At 43.8% G+C, this 20,429-nt stretch overlaps 1 protein-coding gene and 1 long non-coding RNA gene across 2 annotated transcripts in view; both read left to right on the top strand.

Moving 5' to 3' along the window:
• The window catches only part of LOC124252829 (importin-9-like), a 78,278-nt gene that overhangs the window by 42,240 nt on the left and 15,609 nt on the right, over nt 1-20,429 (top strand). The window contains 6 exon segments of the mRNA XM_046686504.1: nt 1,301-1,529; nt 2,960-3,038; nt 11,652-11,800; nt 15,696-15,821; nt 16,438-16,510; nt 17,744-17,946. Coding sequence (XP_046542460.1) covers nt 1,301-1,529; nt 2,960-3,038; nt 11,652-11,800; nt 15,696-15,821; nt 16,438-16,510; nt 17,744-17,946 — 859 coding nt within the window.
• LOC124252830 lies at nt 12,163-13,816 on the top strand. The gene is made up of 3 exons (XR_006892042.1): nt 12,163-12,425; nt 12,574-12,706; nt 13,774-13,816. It is a non-coding gene; the product is annotated as an uncharacterized LOC124252830 (long non-coding RNA).

The following is a 20,429-nucleotide window of genomic DNA, read 5'->3' as shown; positions in this document are numbered from 1 at the left end:
GTGATCACACATATTCACGTCATCAAAAATAGCACATCAACAAATCCGCTGTTGAGCTCTGGTTAATCACATTGTAAACTAGTGAAATTCAGTGCGGATTGCAATTAACAGTGTTTATCGTACATATATGGTTTTCAGATGCTTAAAACATGCAGCGTTTTTTCAATAATAATAGATTAACAGCGAAACATCATAATAACTTTATCATAAAGACATGTCGATCATCAGCCGAGTACTTACAACGTTTGCTATGATGCAACACACCGCGTAATTGCGCGGGTAAACACTGTCATCCGAGAATGTATGATGTCAGAAAACACATTTTATTTGATTAAATTCAATCCCATTTTCATTCATTAAAACTGTTTACAATAACAACGGAGAAACCGTGAGTGAAATGGCATTACCTCATTCCATGCAACGCCCGCTTACCACATTGGTGAGGGTCCATTTTTCGCGCCTACCGCGATAGCACCAATTTCACATTTTTCTCAGCAATCAATTACAGCCTTGTCATCCATTGACCCCAAGACCCGCTTTATTGACTCATTGAAGTAATATTTGACAATTAATTGCCAACATTTTGTTTTTACAACAAAGTGGCACGTACCGCGGGAAGTCAGTGGCGACTTGTCGAACTGTCTCCTACGTAAAATGTATCCAGCCAGGTAACCCAAAGTGCTTAGCAATGCTAATTATTATGTTAAATATGTTCGTAGAAAACATGCATTATACTTATACGATAGCAATATATAAGATCTCTGTTAGAATAACTGCTTGACATATAAATTATTCTGATAATGGAACAGAAATTCTTTGATGTTATATGTTTGGATCGTTTTTAACTGAATCACCGGTACATTGGACCAAAACATCGATCTGTGCCCAGCTGATTGCTATTTCCCGGCTTAGTTGAATAACAGGTAGCATGACGGGAACAACAGTTGAATTATCATGTCTTGTGATGTTTAATTGCAAGTTTCATGTACATACATCTATTTTCATTTACAAAGTTGTTGTTGTTTTCACCTCCAACAATATGATATAGTTTTGACTGGGCACAATACACAAAATAGCAGTTTTGTTATGTCCATGGAAAATATTATTTTACTTGGCCTTTGTTCCGCGTTATGTAATCGTTACTATAATGCGGGTGTCTAATAACGCGGGGGGTCATCCATGGACCCCAAGACCCGCGCTATGGCGAGGGATGCCTGTATGAGTAAGCTATAGATACAAGTCATTTAAAAGACGAGTTGTGAGCCCTTAGAATGTTTTTGACAACATTGAAATGTTTCAGGTTTCTGCAGGCTACAGTTGGAGGCCTGAACATCTCTCAGCCTCCCAGCATCAGAATCTCAGCCATCAGAGCTGTGTTTGGATTCTGTGACCATCTCAAGACATCAAACAACACACAGCTCCTTGTGCCATATCTGCCAAATATTGTGTCAGAATTAGTTACCATAGCTACACAGTTTTCTGCTGAAGTCCTTGGTCTCTGCCTAGAAACGTTGACAGTTGTTGTTGCGGTGAGTAGTCTCCCTGACTGTTGTTTCTTTGAGTAATCTCACCCTGGTGGTTGTTGCAGTGAGTAGTCTCCCCTGATAGTTGTTGTTGCAGTGAGTAGTCTCCCCCCTGACAGTTGTTGTTGCAGTGAGTAGTCACTCCTGACAGTTGTTGTTGCAGTGAGTAGTCTCCCCTGACAGTTGTTGTTGCAGTGAGTAGTCTCCCCCCTGACAGTTGTTGTTGCAGTGAGTAGTCTCCCCTGACAGTTGTTGTTGCAGTGAGTAGTCTCCCCCCTGACAGTTGTTGTTGCAGTGAGTAGTCTCCCCTGACAGTTGTTGTTGCAGTGAGTAGTCTCCCCTGACAGTTGTTGTTGCAGTGAGTAGTCTCCCCTGACAGTTGTTGTTGCAGCAGAGTGCGGTGAGTCTCCCCTGACAGTTGTTGTTGCAGTGAGTAGTCTCCCCTGACAGTTGTTGTTGCAGTGAGTAGTCTCCCCTGACAGTTGTTGTTGCAGTGAGTAGTCTCCCCCCTGACAGTTGTTGTTGCAGTGAGTAGTCTCCCCTGACAGTTGTTGTTGCAGTGAGTAGTCTCCCCTGACAGTTGTTGTTGCAGTGAGTAGTCTCCCCTGACAGTTGTTGTTGCAGTGAGTAGTCTCCCCTGACAGTTGTTGCAGTGCAGTGAGTAGTCTCCCCTGACAGTTGTTGTTGTTGCTCCCCCTCCCTGACAGTGAGTAGTCTCCCCTGACAGTTGTTGTTGCAGTGAGTAGTCTCCCCTGACAGTTGTTGTTGCAGTGAGTAGTCTCCCCTGACAGTTGTTGTTGCAGTGAGTAGTCTCCCCTGACAGTTGTTGTTGCAGTGAGTAGTCTCCCCTGACAGTTGTTGTTGCAGTGAGTAGTCTCCCTTGAAAATTATTAGGAATGAGAAGTCTTTATGGATGACCAACTAATTGTTGTTGTGGTGAATAGTCTCTCCAGATAATTGTTGTTGTGGTGAATAGTCTCTCCAGATAATTGTTGTTTCTTTGAGCAGTCTCACCCTAAAGGGGGTGGTGGGGTAGCCCAGTTGTTAAAGCGTTAACTCTGTCACACCGAAGACCTGGGTTCAATTCCCTACATGGGCACAATGTGTGAAGCCCATTTGTGGTGCCACCTCCAGCTGTGATATTGCGCCAATATTGCTAAGATGCGGAATGAAACTAAACTCTCTCACTCTCTCACTCACCCTGATGGTTGTTCCGGTGAATAGTCTCACCCTGATGGTTGTTCCGGTGCATGATCCCCCTTACTGCATCATGGGAACTCCCACTGTACAAGCAGCATATAGATGCGTGAGAACACGTCACTGTGTAAGGGATTGTTGTATTTATAGGCCAGTTATGTAGTAGACCTGTGTGTTCAGTGTACAAGATATTAGCAACTGTCTTCAACTCAGTTGAAAAAGTTGTCTCCTGTTTGTAGGTTGACAAAGCTTTCACAGCAGCCCAGGAGAGCAAGTTGTCTCCCCTTGCCATTGCTACATTCCTCAAGTTCTCTGGCGGTAAGAACAGTGTCTTTACATGCTTGTGTTATGTGTGAATTTCAGAATTCAAAAGCAAATGCTAACCCAGAAAGTGGAACATTCAAAAGTATAATTTTACCTTATCCTCATATTAATTACTCGACCCAATGGAGATTTTTAATCTTTTGCATTGGTTGTTAATTGACTATTTATGGTTGACTTCAAATTTCAAAAATGTAAAAAAAGTAAGTAAAAGTATCATTTCTACTTAATATCCTGACTCCTACTCAAACATGTCACTGCCCTACCATTTGGATCCTAACTCCTACTCAAACATGTCACTGCCCTACCATTTGGATCCTGACTCCTACTCAAACATGTCACTGCCCTACCATTTGGATCCTGACTCCTACTCAAACATGTCACTGCCCTACCATTTGGATCCTGACTCCTACTCAAACATGTCACTGCCCTACCATTTGGATCCTGACTCCTACTCAAACATGTCACTGCCCTACCATTTGGAGAAAAAGAGATCAGTATTAGCAAGAGTCAGGATAAGTATAATTATTTTTCCTTATCCTGACTCATGTTTTATGCTTATCTCCCTTTCCCTTCGAATGGTTACGTGGAAACTTGAATCCTTTTGCTCCCTGAAGCAAACGTAAAATCACTCACCCAGTGGGTTGCCTCCCCTTTCCTGCCAATAGTGTCTCACGTGATCTGAACACTGACATGCCCGCACTTTCTTCATCGCCCAAACAGACGGTTGGGCAGCAACTTCGGATCCCTTTTACTAGGGCTGTGAATTGCCCCAAATTTCATTTTGCGATATATTGTGATATACTTTTCTGTATTGCGATATATTGTGAAAGAACAGTTATTGAGATCTGTCCACTTTGTAATATTCTTTTACCTTCAAATTGAATCACAGTATATGCGAGTAACCATTGTGCATTGTATAGCTTCTTTCAAAGCAAGAAAAAAGAAAAACCAGAACATTCATCTGTTTGTATTTTAAAACAGCAGGGATCGACACTCACTAAACATTTAACTAGTCCTTCGGGCTAGTGGATTTTGTATGTCACTAGTCCTTTCCAAATATTACTAGCCCTACACTTTACTATAAAAAACTTTCAACAAGTCTTTCTTTTAATGGTAACTGCTGTCCAAAGGAAAGTTAACACAGATAAATGTATGATTTCTCATTTCAGATATATGACAAATTCAACTGAAACTACCATGTCCTCCATCAACCCACCCATACTAAACTAACAGACAAAGGAAACGATACTGAGTCAAAATCACAGATATTACAAAACGACAAACCACCATTGTGTAAAAGGAAAGAGAATTTTGATAACAGGTGTATGGGCAACATGCATGTGCATACACATGCCCATACACCTGTTACCAAAATGCACTTTCCTATTACACAATGGTGGTTTGTCGTTTTGTAATATCTGTGATTACGACTTGGTATCGTTTCTTTTGCCCGTTAGTTTATCTTCTTAAACAGCAAAGGATGTTGAATTTCAAATAATTTAAAGAGTCTGAGCTACTGTGCACATCTGTATTACTAAAAAATAATTAATTGAACTGAACATCTAATCAAAACAATGATTTATGCACCTTTGTCTTTGAATAAAAGTATTATTAACATTACCTATTTCATGAATGACGTTGGGTACACTTTCTCATACAGAAATGATTTAACAAAGAACTCAAGATGGGCAAAAGTCTCTCTGTATTAGTTAAAGTAAACTTTCTTTAGACGGAATAGAATAATGAAAAAAAATTGAAACATGAGAAACATAGCCTTATAATAAGATTGAAGCCTACGTTTGTCAAGGAAAATATCAGCTCGTGAAACATTATTGCTACCACATGTCATACACTATTTAAATTTTTCAGGTCTAATCCAACTGTATAAAATACAAGTTTACACACTTATAATGTCCAGTTAAACCAGGAAGGACATGAAAACTCCCGCTATTTTAATCCATTTGTAAGATGTCATAATATCCTCTTACCTGTTTTTATATTTTCATTTTTAAATAATCAGAAAATTATTATCTAAAGATTAAATAAGTAATATGGTCGTCTATTTCCCGGTAGCCGTGGCTTTTCGCCCGGTAACACGACACAACATTGGAAAATGCCTCCGTTTTCGAAGCTCCGTATGAATAACACTCGAAAAAATTCATTTGTTGACCGGTATCGTTCGAAAGCTCTAATCATCAATAATATCGCAATAACCCTGCCAGGAGTATTTTCTGAGTTGTAAGAAGCTATTTTACTGGATAAAGATTGGTCCCTAATGACGCTTTTTCGCCACAGTCTGCTATATGGTTTGTGATTGGTAAAAATCATGCACGTAACCTAAGGCAGCCAATCATATTACAGCAATGGATACCGTCCTCATAAACTTTTAGACAAAAGTTTTGGGTACAATGATGCTATTCTGAACGTGTTAAGCAGGAAATCGCCATAAGTACGTAAATTATGGAACATATTGGATGTATCGGGCTAGGTGGCGACCTGTGACAAATATTCTTTATGCAATTTGTTTCACATTAAACATCATGTCAGAGCATGAAGATCGAGGAGACGAAAGTCGAGATGTCACTTGACTTGCATAACATGATCGCACGAAATGATGGAAATAGTAAATTAGATGTACGTTTGACAACTTTTATGAAAACTAGCTTTTATTCATTAGTTTCTTCAATTTTAATGATTTCCTCGAAACATCGATACTTTGATACTCTTTTACAATTTTAAGTGGACCCGTTGCCAATCATTTGGAAAGAGTTCCGCCCAATCCCCACCCACCACTACCACCCATAGTATCTGAATATACATATATATCTTTTTCCTCACCTTTAACATTTAGGGGGTATACGGGCGGAAGTCTTTCCTGCGGTGTTGAATGGATTAAAATTGAACAAATAAATCTTTGTCAGTACATCATAAATGTATCGCGATACGTAATTGTTACAATGTCGTATTGCAGTTTACCGGTATACCAGTAATACCCTGCAGCCCTACCTTTTACGGCTTCATATCCTTTTCTATTTAGGCCTATATCCAAATTAATGCAGTGAAATGTATCTTTAGGCATTCTAAAACAATTACGATGTATATATTCATGTAAATTGAAGGCTAATTTTTATTTTACTCCGATTTCGGGTGACTGATTGTGTATGCCTGCATGTAAACAATATAGACTGCGTACTTCAGCGGCTGACCCTCACCCTGTCTCTTCATCTTGCGGGCCTGCTTCGTGTGCGTTATATTCACGTATATATTGCACACATTTGTCAACATTTTAATGTAATAAATATTTGTTGTCCTGCTTACACAAGAGCATGGACAAGGTATGGCGTGATAATAAAGATCTCCGCTGAAAGGGTTAGTTCTCAGTCATCAGATCATGAGTTGCATGAGTTGTAGTCTTTATTTCCATCTGGTAATTGCCATATGTCATCTATTAATGCGTGTGAGCCACTGAATGTGGTCTCTCCTGTTTCTACTCTAAATCACTAGATTGGGACGTACGTCTCACCAGTACCAGATCCTCTAGCCTGGGCTCTTGACGCTCTAGCCATTCCATGGGAGGGACTGAACGCGTACGCGTTCCCATCGCCAATCCTGTCACCACAAGTTCTACAAAAGATCGCCCAGACCAAAGTAGTAGGACTGATTTTGGTCGCGTCCTACTGGCCAGCGAGAACCTGGTTTCCAGACCTAATAGCAACGAGAACCAACGCCTACCAGATTGGCCGAATCTACTGATCCACCCTCACACAAGACAACCTAACGGCAATCCAAGATTGCTCCAGCTTCACGCATGGAACATATTTGGCACTGCCTGAGAAGAAGAAGGTACTCCACCAGAGCAGCTAAGGCAGTTACGATCAACTCACAACCTCTACGATGATAAGTGGAAGAGTTTGACCAGTTTCCTACACATAAGGGATTTTTGGCTGTGAAAGCTTCGCATCCACAGGTAACAGAATACCTATGTCTATCTGAGGGTGGCAACACACGATGGGATCTACACTTTCGACATATTTGGCGACAATCAGCTCCGTACTCACCATGGATACAGGAGTCAAACTCACCAAAGTACCTGAACTCGTCGCCCTACTGAGGTCATTCAAGCTTGAAGACCAACAGCAGAAGTTTAGAATTCCAGCCTGGGACCTCAGTGTAGTGCTGCAACATCTGACCAGCGACAACTAAGAGCCACTGATACACACTACCTTTGAGCTGCTAACACAGAAGACGCTATTCCTCCTCGCACAAGCTACAGCGATTTGAATGTCAGAGATACACGCCCGCCCTCAACTACGGACAAACCAGATTCGACTCTGGAGACCATCCTGCCCTCCACCTGAGACTTTGATGGGACTTTATAGCAAAGAATCAGCTAGCAGGTCAACCAGATAGACAATTCCACGTCCCAGCATTGTCTATGATCCTCGGACCAGATGATAAACAAGACCTGCCCCTGTGCCCAGTCAGAGCCTTGAAGACATACTTAGAATGGGTTGCTACAAGAAGGAGGAAGTTCAAGCGTCTCCCTTGACCCACTATCAACCGCCACGACTATTGAAGGCTCCCGACAAGGATCTTGTTTTGGATTAGAGCTGTCATCCTACAAGCCTACAGAGCAGCAGGGTTAGATCTGCCCAGAGCCTCCAACCCACACGAAGTTAAAGCGTTAGCGTCGACACTCGCCCTGCATGGGAATTGCTCTTTATCTTCCATCCTGGTATCCTGTATCCACCAGTTCCGGGCCTCTTGTAGCAGCGCAACAACTCACGTCCAGCCAGACGATGAGAAACCCTTATCACGTTGACTTGTTGATGCCAGACCAGCAGATAAGTCAGCGCATGGGTGTATTAAGACTTAGTTTCGGTAACAGCCCTTACCTTAACAGATAGGTCGCGATTCAGTTTCGGTAACAGCCCTTACCTTAACAGATAGGTCGCGATTCAGTTTCGGTAACAGCCCTTACCTTAACATATAGGTCGCGATTCAGTTTCGGTAACAGCCCTTACCTTAACAGATAGAGTTCGCGATTCAGTTTCAGTAATAGCCCTTACCTTAACAGATAGGTCGCGATTCAGTTTCGTAACAGCCCTTACCTTAACAGATAGGTCGCGATTCAGTTTCAGTAACAGCCCTTACCTTAACAGATAGGTCACGATTCAGTTTCAGTAATAGCCCTTACCTTAACAGATAGGTCGCGATTCAGTTTCGAGTAACAGCCCTTACCTTAACAGATAGGTCAGCGATTCAGTTTCGGTAACAGCCCTTACCTTAACAGATAGGTCGCGATTCAGTTTCGTAACAGCCCTTACCTTAACAGATAGGTCGCGATTCAGTTTCGGTAACAGCCCTTACCTTAACAGATAGGTCGCGATTCAGTTTCAGTAACAGCCCTTACCTTAACAGATAGGTCGCGATTCAGTTTCAGGTAACAGCCCTTACCTTAACAGATAGGTCGCGATTCAGTTTCAGTAACAGCCCTTACCTTAACAGATAGGTCAAGCGATTCAGTTTCGCAACAGCCCTTACCTTAACAGATAGGTCGCGATTCAGTTTCGTACAGCCCTTACCTTAACAGATAGGTCGCGATTCAGTTTCGCAATAGCCCCACCTTAACAGATAGGTCGCGATTCAGTTTCAGTAACAGCCCTTACCTTAACAGATAGGTCGCGATTCAGTTTCAGCCCTACCTAACAGCCCTTACCTTAACAGATAGATAGGTCGCGATTCAGTTTCGGTAACAGCCCTTACCTTAACAGATAGGTCGCGATTCAGTTTCGATAACAGCCCTTACCTTAACAGATAGGTCGCGATTCAGTTTCGAGTAACAGCCCTTACCTTAACAGATAGAGTCGCGATTCAGTTTCGGTAACAGCCCCATACCTTAACAGATGAGGTAAGCGATTCAGTTTCAGTAACAGCCCTTACCTTAACAGATAGGTCGCGATTCAGTTTCGGTAACAGCCCTTACCTTAACAGATGGGTTAAGCGATTCAGTTTCGGTAACAGCCCTTACCTTAACAGATAGGTCGCGATTCAGTTTCGGTAACAGCCCTTACCTTAACAGATGGAGTGCGATTCAGTTTCGTAACAGCCCTTACCTTAACAGATGGGTCGCGATTCAGTTTCAGTAACAGCCCTTACCTTAACAGATGGAGTCGCGATTCAGTTTCGGTAACAGCCCTTACCTTAACAGATAGGTCGCGATTCAGTTTCAGTAATAGCCCTTACCTTAACAGATGGAGTCGCGATTCAGTTTCGTAATAGCCCTTACCTTAACAGATAGGTCGCGATTCAGTTTCGTAACAGCCCTTACCTTAACAGATAGGTCGCGATTCAGTTTCCGTAACAGCCCTTACCTTAACAGATAGGTCAGCGATTCAGTTTCGTAACAGCCCTTACCTTAACAGATAGGTCGCGATTCAGTTTTGGTAACAGCCCTTACCTTAACAGATAGGTCGCGCGATTCAGTTTCGGTAATAGCCCTTACCTTAACAGATAGGTCGCGATTCAGTTTCGGTAACAGCCCTTACCTTAACAGATAGGTCGATTCAGTTTCTCGGTAACAGCCCTTACCTTAACAGATAGGTCGCGATTCAGTTTCGGTAACAGCCCTTACCTTAACAGATAGGTCGCGATTCAGTTTCGGTAACAGCCCTTACCTTAACAGATAGGTCGCGATTCAGTTTCGGTAACAGCCCTTACCTTAACATATGGATCGTTCCAGATAACTATACATCGAGGCGTACTAGTTAAACTAAAATCAACGAATTGTTCAAGATTACTTCCTTATTAATTTAAGAGAAGATGGTCCCCCGATTGTCATCAGAATGTTTTGGCAGCAGTAGAAGAAGCCATAAGAAGAGTTCCCAGTAAGAGTTCAGTAAGCAATAGCATGAGTCAGAATAAGAGAAAATATGTCATTTTTATGATAAAATTGATATTTTATACTTATCCTGACTCATTATCAGAAGGACCCTGAGCACTACGTGTTTCACTGCAGACCCTAGTGTGTGCAATTCAGGAGAGAGTGAGGAGAGCTTGGCTCAAGGCACGTGGGCGGACTTTTGGCGGGAATGTGGGGCTCTTGATGGGTGAGTGAATTTTGACTGTTCTTGGGAACAAAGGGATACCAGTTTCCACATAGCAATCGAAAGGGAAGGGGAGATAAGCAATATAGCATGAGTCAGGATAAGTATAAAATATCAATTTTATCATAAAACTTACATAATGATATTTTTCATTGTCTTGTCCTTCTTTTACAGATCTGTTTATTCTGTTACCCACCTGTTACAGATCCATTCATAGTGTCGCCCATCTGTTACAGATCCATTCGTAGTGTTGCCCATCTGTTACAGATCCATTCATAGTGTTGCCCATCTGTTACAGATCCATTCGTAGTGTTGCCCATCTGTTACAGATCCATTCAGTAGTGTTGCCCATCTGTTACAGATCCATTCATAGTGTTGCCCATCTGTTACAGATCCATTCATAGTGTTGCCCATCTGTTACAGACCTGTTCATTATGTTGCCCGTCTGTTACAGAACCATTCATAGTGTTGCCCATCTGTTACAGATCCATTCATAGTGTTGCCAATCTGTTACAGATCCATTCATAGTGTTGCCCATCTGTTACAGATCCATTCATAGTGTTGCCCATCTGTTACAGATCCGTTCATAGTGTTGCCATCTGTTACAGACCTGTTCATTATGTTGCCCATCTGTTACAGATCTATTCATAGTGTTGCCCCATCTGTTACAGATCCATTCATAGTGTTGCCATCTGTTACAGACCTGTTCATTATGTTGCCAATCTGTTACAGATCCATTCATAGTGTTGCCCATCTGTTACAGATCCGTTCAGTGTTGCCCATCTGTTACAGATCCGTTCAGTGTTGCCCATCTGTTACAGACCCATTCATAGTGTTGCCCATCTGTTACAGACCTGTTCATTATGTTGCCCATCTGTTACAGATCCATTCATAGTGTTGCCCATCTGTTACAGATCCATTCATAGTGTTGCCAAAATGTTACAGATCCATTCATAGTGTTGCCCATCTGTTACAGATCCTTACATAGTGTTGCCCATCGTTACAGACCTGTTCATTATGTTGCCCATCTGTTACAGATCCGTTCATAGTGTTGCCATCTGTTACAGACCTGTTCATTATGTTGCCCATCTGTTACAGATCCATTCATAGTGTTGCCCATCTGTTACAGATCCGTTCATAGTGTTGCCCATCTGTTACAGATCCGTTCATAGTGTTGCCCATCTGTTACAGATCCGTTCATTATGTTGCCATTCTGTTACAGATCCGTTCATAGTGTTGTCCATCTGTTCCAGATCCATTCATAGTGTTGCCCATCTGTTACAGATCCATTCATAGTGTTGCTCATCTGTTACAGATCCGTTCATTGTGTTGCCATTCTGTTACAGATCCGTTCATAGTGTTGCCCATCTGTTACAGATCCGTTCATTATGTTGCCATTCTGTTACAGATCCGTTCATAGTGTTGTCCATCTGTTCCAGATCCATTCATAGTGTTGCCCATCTGTTACAGATCCATTCATAGTGTTGCTCATCTGTTACAGATCCATTCATAGTGTCTCTGGTACAGGACATGATCAAAGAGTTAGCAGAAAATCCAGGATGTTCCGCAGCTCTGGAGCAGCGCCTGGTGCCCACGCTTATCAGCATCCTCCGCAGTTCCACTGACACCGTGATGCCTGGACTAACCGCAGTAAGACACTAAGTGGGACGCAGGTCACGTGATCTTCACACAACAGGTGACACAGTGGACTGACCACTGTAAGACACTACCTGGGACGCAGGTGACATGATCTTCACAAGACAATTGACACAGTAGACTGACCACTGAAAGACACTACATTGGACGCAGGAGACATGATCGTCACACGACAGTTGACACAGTAGACTGACCACTGGAAAACACTACGTGGGGTACAGATGACATGATCTTCACACAGGTGGCACAGTAGACTGACCACTGTAAGACACTACGTGGGGTACAGATGACATGATCTTCACACAGGTGACACAGTAGACTGACCACTGTAAGACACTCTACGTGGGGTACAGATGACATGATCTTCACACAGGTGACACAGTAGACTGACCACTGTAAGACACTACATGGGGTACAGATGACATGATCTTCACACAGGTGACACAGTAGACTGACCACTGTAAGACACTACATGGGGCGCAGGTCACATGATCTTCACACGACAGGTGACACAGTAGACTGACCACTGTAAGACACTACATTGGACGCAGGTCACATGATCTTCACACGACAGTTGACACAGTAGACTGACCACTGTAAGACACTACATTGGACGCAGGTCACATTGATCTTCACATGATCTTCACACGACAGTTGACACAGTAGACTGACCACTGTAAGACACTACATGGGACGCAGGTCACATGATTTTCACACAACAGGTGACACAGTAGACTGACCACTGTAAGACACTACCCAGGACGCAGGTCACATGATCTTCACACGACAGGTGACACAGTAGACTGACCACTGTAAGACACTACCCGGGACGCAGGTCACATGATCTTCACACAGGTGACACAGTAGACTGACCACTGTAAGACACTACATGGGGTACAGGTGACATCACAGTAAGACACTACATGGGGTACAGGTGACATCACAGTAAGACACTACATGGGGTACAGGTGACATCACAGTAAGACACTACATGGGGTACAGGTGACATCACAGTAAGACACTACATGGGGTACAGGTGACATCACAGTAAGACACTACATGGGTTACAGGTGACATCACAGTAAGACACTACATACATGGGGTACAGGTGACATCACAGTAAGACACTACATGGGGTACAGGTGACATCACAGTAAGACACTACATGGGGTACAGGTGACATCACAGTAAGACACTACATGGGGTACAGGTGACATCACTGTAAGACACTACATGGGGTACAGGTGACATCACAGTAAGACACTACATGGGGTACAGGTGACATCACAGTAAGACACTACATGGGGTACAGGGACATCACAGTACATCACATCAAGACACTACATGGGGTACAGGTGACATCACAGTAAGACACTACATGGGGTACAGGTGACATCACAGTAAGACACTACATGGGGTACAGGTGACATCACAGTAAGACACTACATGGGGTACAGGTGACATCACTGTAAGACACTACATGGGGTACAGGTGACATCACTGTAAGACACTACATGGGGTACAGGTGACATCACAGTAAGACACTACATGGGGTACAGGTGACATCACTGTAAGACACTACATGGGGTACAGGTGACATCACAGTAAGACACTACATGGGGTACAGGTGACATCACTGTAAGACACTACATGGGGTACAGGTGACATCACAGTAAGACACTACATGGGGTACAGGTGACATCACAGTAAGACACTACATGGGGTACAGGTGACATCACAGTAAGACACTACATGGGGTACAGGTGACATCACAGTAAGACACTACATGGGGTACAGGTGACAACACAGTAAGACACTACATGGGGTGCAGGTGACATCACAGTAAGACACTACATGGGGTACAGGTGACATCACAGTAAGACACTACATGGGGTACAGGTGACATCACAGTAAGACACTACATGGGGTACAGGTGACATCACTGTAAGACACTACATGGGGTACAGGTGACATCACAGTAAGACTATTCAAGAGATGCATGACGTCATGTAACTTTCACACGACATGAGTAGAGTCATCAGTTTAATACACTACATGCTATGATGTGTGACATTACAGTAAGACACTACATGCTATGATGTGTGACATTACAGTAGGACACTACATGCTATGATGTGTGACATTACAGTAAGACACTACATGCTATGATGTGTGACATTACAGTAAGACACTACATGCTATGATGTGTGACATTACAGTAAGACACTACATGCTATGATGTGTGACATCACAGTAAGACACTACATGCTATGATGTGTGACATTACAGTAGGACACTACATGCTATGATGTGTGACATTACAGTAAGACACTACATGCTATGATGTGTGACATTACAGTAAGACACTACATGCTATGATGCTGTGTGTGACATTACAGTAAGACACTACGATGCTATGATGTGTGACATTACAGTAAGACACTACATGCTATGATGTGTGACATCACAGTAAGACACTACATGCTATGATGTGTGACATCACAGTAGGACACTACATGCTATGATGTGTGACATCACAGTAAGACACTACATGCTATGATGTGTGACATTACAGTAAGACACTACATGCTATGATGTGTGACATTACAGTAAGACACTACATGCTATGATGTGTGACATTACAGTAAGACACTACATGCTATGATGTGTGACATTACAGTAAGACACTACATGCTATGATGTGTGACATTACAGTAAGACACTACATGCTATGATGTGTGACATTACAGTAAGACACTACATGCTATGATGTGTGACATTACAGTAAGACACTACATGCTATGATGTGTGACATCTCAGTAAGACACTACATGCTATGATGTGTGACATTACAGTAAGACACTACATGCTATGATGTGTGACATTACAGTAAGACACTACATGCTATGATGTGTGACATCACAGTAAGACACTACATGCTATGATGTGTGACATCACAGTAAGACACTACATGCTATGATGTGTGACATCACAGTAAGACACTACATGCTATGATGTGTGACATTACAGTAAGACACTACATGCTATGATGTGTGACATTACAGTAAGACACTACATGCTATGATGTGTGACATTACAGTAAGACACTACATGCTATGATGTGTGACATTACAGTAGGACACTACATACATGCTATGATGTGTGACATTACAGTAGGACACTACATGCTATGATGTGTGACATTACAGTAAGACACTACATGCTATGATGTGTGACATTACAGTAAGACACTACATGCTATGATGTGTGACATCACAGTAAGACACTACATGCTATGATGTGTGACATTACAGTAAGACACTACATGCTATGTGTGACACTACATGCTATGATGTGTGACATTACAGTAAGACACTACATGCTATGATGTGTGACATCACAGTAAGACACTACATGCTATGATGTGTGACATTACAGTAAGACAGTAATGACATTACAGTACATTGTAAGACACTACATGCTATGATGTGTGACATTACAGTAAGACACTACATGCTATGATGTGTGACATCACAGTGACATGCATCACAGTATGACACTACATGCTATGATGTGTGACATTACAGTAAGACACTACATGCTATGATGTGTGACATCACAGTAAGACACTACATGCTATGATGTGTGACATTACAGTAAGACACTACATGCTATGATGTGTGACATCACAGTAAGACACTACATGCTATGATGTGTGACATTACAGTAAGACACTACATGCTATGATGTGTGACATCACAGTAAGACACTACATGCTATGATGTGTGACATTACAGTAAGACACTACATGCTATGATGTGTGACATTACAGTAATACACTACATGCTATGATGTGTGACATTACAGCTGAAGGTTGCTGATGTTGTAGGTGTCGCTGGACATGCTGACCACACTGGTACGAGGAAGCCAGACACCATTGTCCAGTGTGTTGATGACGGCATTCCCGGCTGCTGTGGAGTGCACCCTCAAGACTGATGACAACGCATCCATGCAGGTGGGTTGGTGCAGGCAACTCTCCAACTGAACATTATAATGTTTCCTTTTCCTGAATCATACTTATTGCTTATCTCCCTTTTCTCCTGAGATACAGTGGAAACCTCTGTCCTATGTTCCCAAGAACAGTTTAAAAATAGCCCACCATAAATGGGCTTCTCCCTCACCTGCACACCAGCGTCCCACGTTACTGCCGGCAGCTTGTTACTCTCTCCATTTTCTCCCTCCTGGACGGTTGGGTGGATTCCTCTCTTCCTTATACAAGCTACAGATCTGTTATTTCAGCACGTATATCAAAATTAATGCTTGTATATTCATTCCATATCCGTTCATAACCATGGATTATTTTTGCAAAAAGACGGTTAATTAATTACAATTTTCTGACTTTGTCAGAACATTATTTATTGGGGGTGATAAGAAGTCTTACCCAGGTGAGTTGGTGAAGACATCTCTCCTACAGAACATTATCTATTGGGGGTGATAAGAAGTCTTACCCAGGTGAGTTGGTGAAGACATCACTCCTACAGAACATTATCTATTGGGGGTGATAAGAAGTCTTAACCTCTATGAAACCACTACAAATTTACACACTCACTCGTTTCTTCGTTTCTTTTCAGAGTGGTGGCGAGTGTCTTCGTGCTTTCTCGTCAAAAGCGCTGGACCAGGTGACAGCATGGCAAGATGAGCAGGGTGAGTTTGTTCACCTCACCTGGCCATGTATCTATGTAGGGAGATTCACCTCACCTGGCCATGTATCTATGTGGGGAGATACACCTCACCTGGCCATGTACCTGTGTAGGGAGATTCACCTCACCTGGCCATGTATCTATGTAGGGAGATTCACCTCACCTGGCCATGTACCTGTGTAGGAAGATTCACCTCACCTGGCCATGTATCTATGTGGGGAGATTCACCTCACCTGGCCATGTATCTATGTAGGGAGATTCACCTTACCTGGCCATGTATCTATGTAGGGAGATTCACCTCACCTGGCCATGTATCTTTGTGGGGAGATTCACCTCACCTGGCCATGTATCTCTGTAGGGAGATTCACCTCACCTGGCCATGTATCTATGTGGGGAGATTCACCTTGCCTTGCCACATATCTATGTAGGGAGATTCACCTTGCCTGGCCACATATCTATGTAGGGAGATTCACCTAACCTGGCCATGTATCTATGTGGGGAGATTTACCTCACCTGGCCATGTATCTATGTGGGGAGATTTACCTCACCTGGCCATGTATCTATGTGGGGAGATTTACCTCACCTGGCCATGTATCTATGTAGGAAGATTCACCTTGCCTTGCCACATATCTATGTAGGGAGATTCACCTCACCTGGCCATGTATCTATGTGGGGAGATTCACCTCACCTGGCCATGTACCTGTGTAGGGAGATTCACCTTGCCTGGCCACATATCTATGTAGGGAGATTCACCTCACCTGGCCATGTATCTATGTGGGGAGATTCACCTCACCTGGCCATGTATCTATGTAGGGAGATTCACCTTGCCTGGCCACATATCTATGTAGGGAGATTCACCTCACCTGGCCATGTATCTATGTGGGGAGATTCACCTCACCTGGCCATGTACCTGTGTAGGGAGATTCACCTTACCTGGCCACGTATCTATGTAGGGAGATTCACCTCACCTGGCCATGTATCTATGTAGGGAGATTCACCTCACCTGGCCATGTATCTAAGGAGATTCACCTCACCTGGCCATATATCTCTGTAGGGAGATTCACCTCACCTGGCCATGTACCTGTGTAGGGAGATTCACCTCTCCCTGCCATTTATATACAGGCCACCATGATATTGCTGGAATATAGCTGACTGAGAACAAAAAATGACATTGTACATCGTAAATCTGTTTAGTTTACCGGTATGAAGAGTATTTAATGCTTGTATTTTGTTGAAGGTAAAAATGGCTTGTACTATATTGTACAAGTGATTTCGAAACTTCTGGACCCGAAGACGTCTGAGCACACAGCCGCCTTTGTTGGCCGCCTTGTCTCTGTGGTGATCAGCAAGGTTGGGACGCAGCTGGGAGAGAACCTCGATCTGATGTTGAGGGCAGTCCTCAGCAAGATGCAGCAGGCAGAAACTCTCAGTGTCATGCAGGTGAGTAGAGGCAGTGTGTCATGCAGGTGAATACAGTGTATCATGTAGGTGAATAGAAGCTCTCGGTGTCATGCAGGTGAGTAGAGGCAGTATGTCATGCTGGTGAATACAGTGTGTCATGTAGGTGAATAGAAGCTTTCAGTATCATACAGGTGAGTAGGGGCAGTATGTCATGCAGGTGAATAGAAGCTTTCAGTATCATACAGGTGAGTAGGGGCAGTATGTCATGCAGGTGAATAGAAGCTTTCAGTATCATACAGGTGAGTAGGGGCAGTATGTCATGCAGGTGAATAGAAGCTTTCAGTATCATACAGGTGAGTAGGGGCAGTATGTCATGCAGGTGAATACAGTGTGTCATGTAGGTGAATAGAAGCTCTCAGTGTCATGCAGGTGAATACAGTGTGTCATGTAGGTGAATAGAAGCTTTCAGTATCATACAGGTGAGTAGGGGCAGTATGTCATGCAGGTGAATAGAAGCTTTCAGTATCATACAGGTGAGTAGGGGCAGTATGTCATGCAGGTGAATAGAAGCTTTCAGTATCATACAGGTGAGTAGGGGCAGTATTTCATGCAGGTGAATACAGTGTGTCATGTAGGTGAATAGAAGCTCTCAGTGTCATGCAGGTGAATACAGTGTGTCATGTAGGTGAATACAGTGCTACATGTAGGTGAATAGAAGCTCTCGGTGTCATGCAGGTGAATAGAGGCAGTGTGTGATGCAGGTGAGTAGAGGCAGTGTGTCATTCAGGTGAGTAGAGGCAGTGTGTCATGATGGTGAATAGAGGCAGTGTGTCATGCAGGTGAGTAGAGGCAGTGTGTCATGATGGTGAATAGAGGCAGTGTGTCATGCAGGTGAGTAGAGGCAGTGTGTCATGATGGTGGGTAGAGGCAGTGTGTCATGCAGGTGAGTAGAGGCAGTGTGTCATGATGGTGGGTAGAGGCAGTGTGTCATGCAGGTGAGTAGAGGCAGTGTGTCATGATGGTGGGTAGAGGCAGTGTGTCATGCAGGTGAGTAGAGGCAGTGTGTCATGATGGTGAATAGAGGCAGTGTGTCATGATGGTGAGTAGAGGCAGTGTGTCATGCAGGTGAGTAGAGGCAGTGTGTCATGCAGGTGAGTAGAGGCAGTGTGTCATGATGGTGAGTAGAGGCAGTGTGTCATGCAGGTGAGTAGAGGCAGTGTGTCATGATGGTGAATAGAGGCAGTGTGTCATGCAGGTGAGTAGAGGCAGTGTGTCATGATGGTGAATAGAGGCAGTGTGTCATGCAGGTGAGTAGAGGCAGTGTGTCATGATGGTGAATAGAGGCAGTGTGTCATGCAGGTGAGTAGAGGCAGTGTGTGTCATGATGTTGAGTAGAGGCAGTGTGTCATGATGATGGTGAATGAGTAGGGCAGTGTGTCATGATGGTGAGTAGAGGCAGTGTGTCATGATGGTGAGTAGAGGCGGTGTGTCATGATGGTGGGTAGAGGCAGTGTGTGTCATGCAGGTGAGTAGAGGCGGTGTGTCATGCAGGTGAGTAGAGGCGGTGTGTCATGATGGTGGTGAGTAGAGGCGGTGTGTCATGATGGTGAATAGAGGCAGTGTGTCATGCAGGTGAGTAGAGGCAGTGTGTCATGATGGTGAATAGAGGCAGTGTGTCATGATGGTGAGTAGAGGCAGTGTGTCATGATGGTGAATAGAGGCAGTGTGTCATGATTGTGAATAGAGGCAGTGTGTCATGATGGTGAATAGAGGCAGTGTGTGATGCAGGTGAGTAGAGGCAGTGTGTCATGATGGTGAGTAGAGGCAGTGTGTCATGATGGTGGGTAGAGGCAGTGTGTGATGCAGGTGAGTAGAGGCAGTGTGTCATGATGGTGAGTAGAGGCAGTGTGTCATGATGGTGAGTAGAGGCGGTGTGTGATGGTGGGTGGAGGCAGTGTGTGAGGCGGGTGTCAGGCAGAGGCGGTGTGTCATGATGGTGGAGTAGAGGCGGTGTGTCATGATGGTGGGTAGAGGCGGTGTGTGATGCAGGTGTGTGGAGGCAGTGTGTCATGATGGTAAGTAGAGGCAGTGTGTCATGATGGTGAATAGAGGCAGTGTGTCATGATGGTGGGTAGAGGCAGTGTGTGTTGCAGGTGAGTAGAGGCAGTGTGTCATAATGGTAAGTAGAGGCACTGTGTGTTGCAGGTGAGTAGAGGCAGTGTGTCATGATGGTGAATAGAGGCAGTGTGTGATGCAGGTGAGTAGAGGCAGTGTGTCATGATGGTGAGTAGAGGCGGTGTGTGTGTTGCAGGTGAGTAGAGGCAGTGTGTCATGCAGGTGAGTAGAGGCGTGTGTGTCATGATGGTGAGTGAGTGCGAGGCGGTGTGTCATGCAGGTGAGTAGGGGCGGTGTGTGCCGTGCGGGTGAGTAGAGGCAGTGTGTCATGATGGTGAGTAGAGGCAGTGTGTCATGATGGTGAGTAGAGGCAGGTGTGTCATGATGGTGAGTAGAGGCGGTGTGTC

The sequence above is a fragment of the Haliotis rubra genome, unplaced genomic scaffold (assembly GCF_003918875.1).
Source record: "Haliotis rubra isolate DU_JTF1 unplaced genomic scaffold, ASM391887v1 Scf526, whole genome shotgun sequence".
NCBI lineage: Eukaryota > Metazoa > Mollusca > Gastropoda > Lepetellida > Haliotidae > Haliotis > Haliotis rubra.
This window is presented reverse-complemented; position numbering and strand designations above follow the sequence as displayed.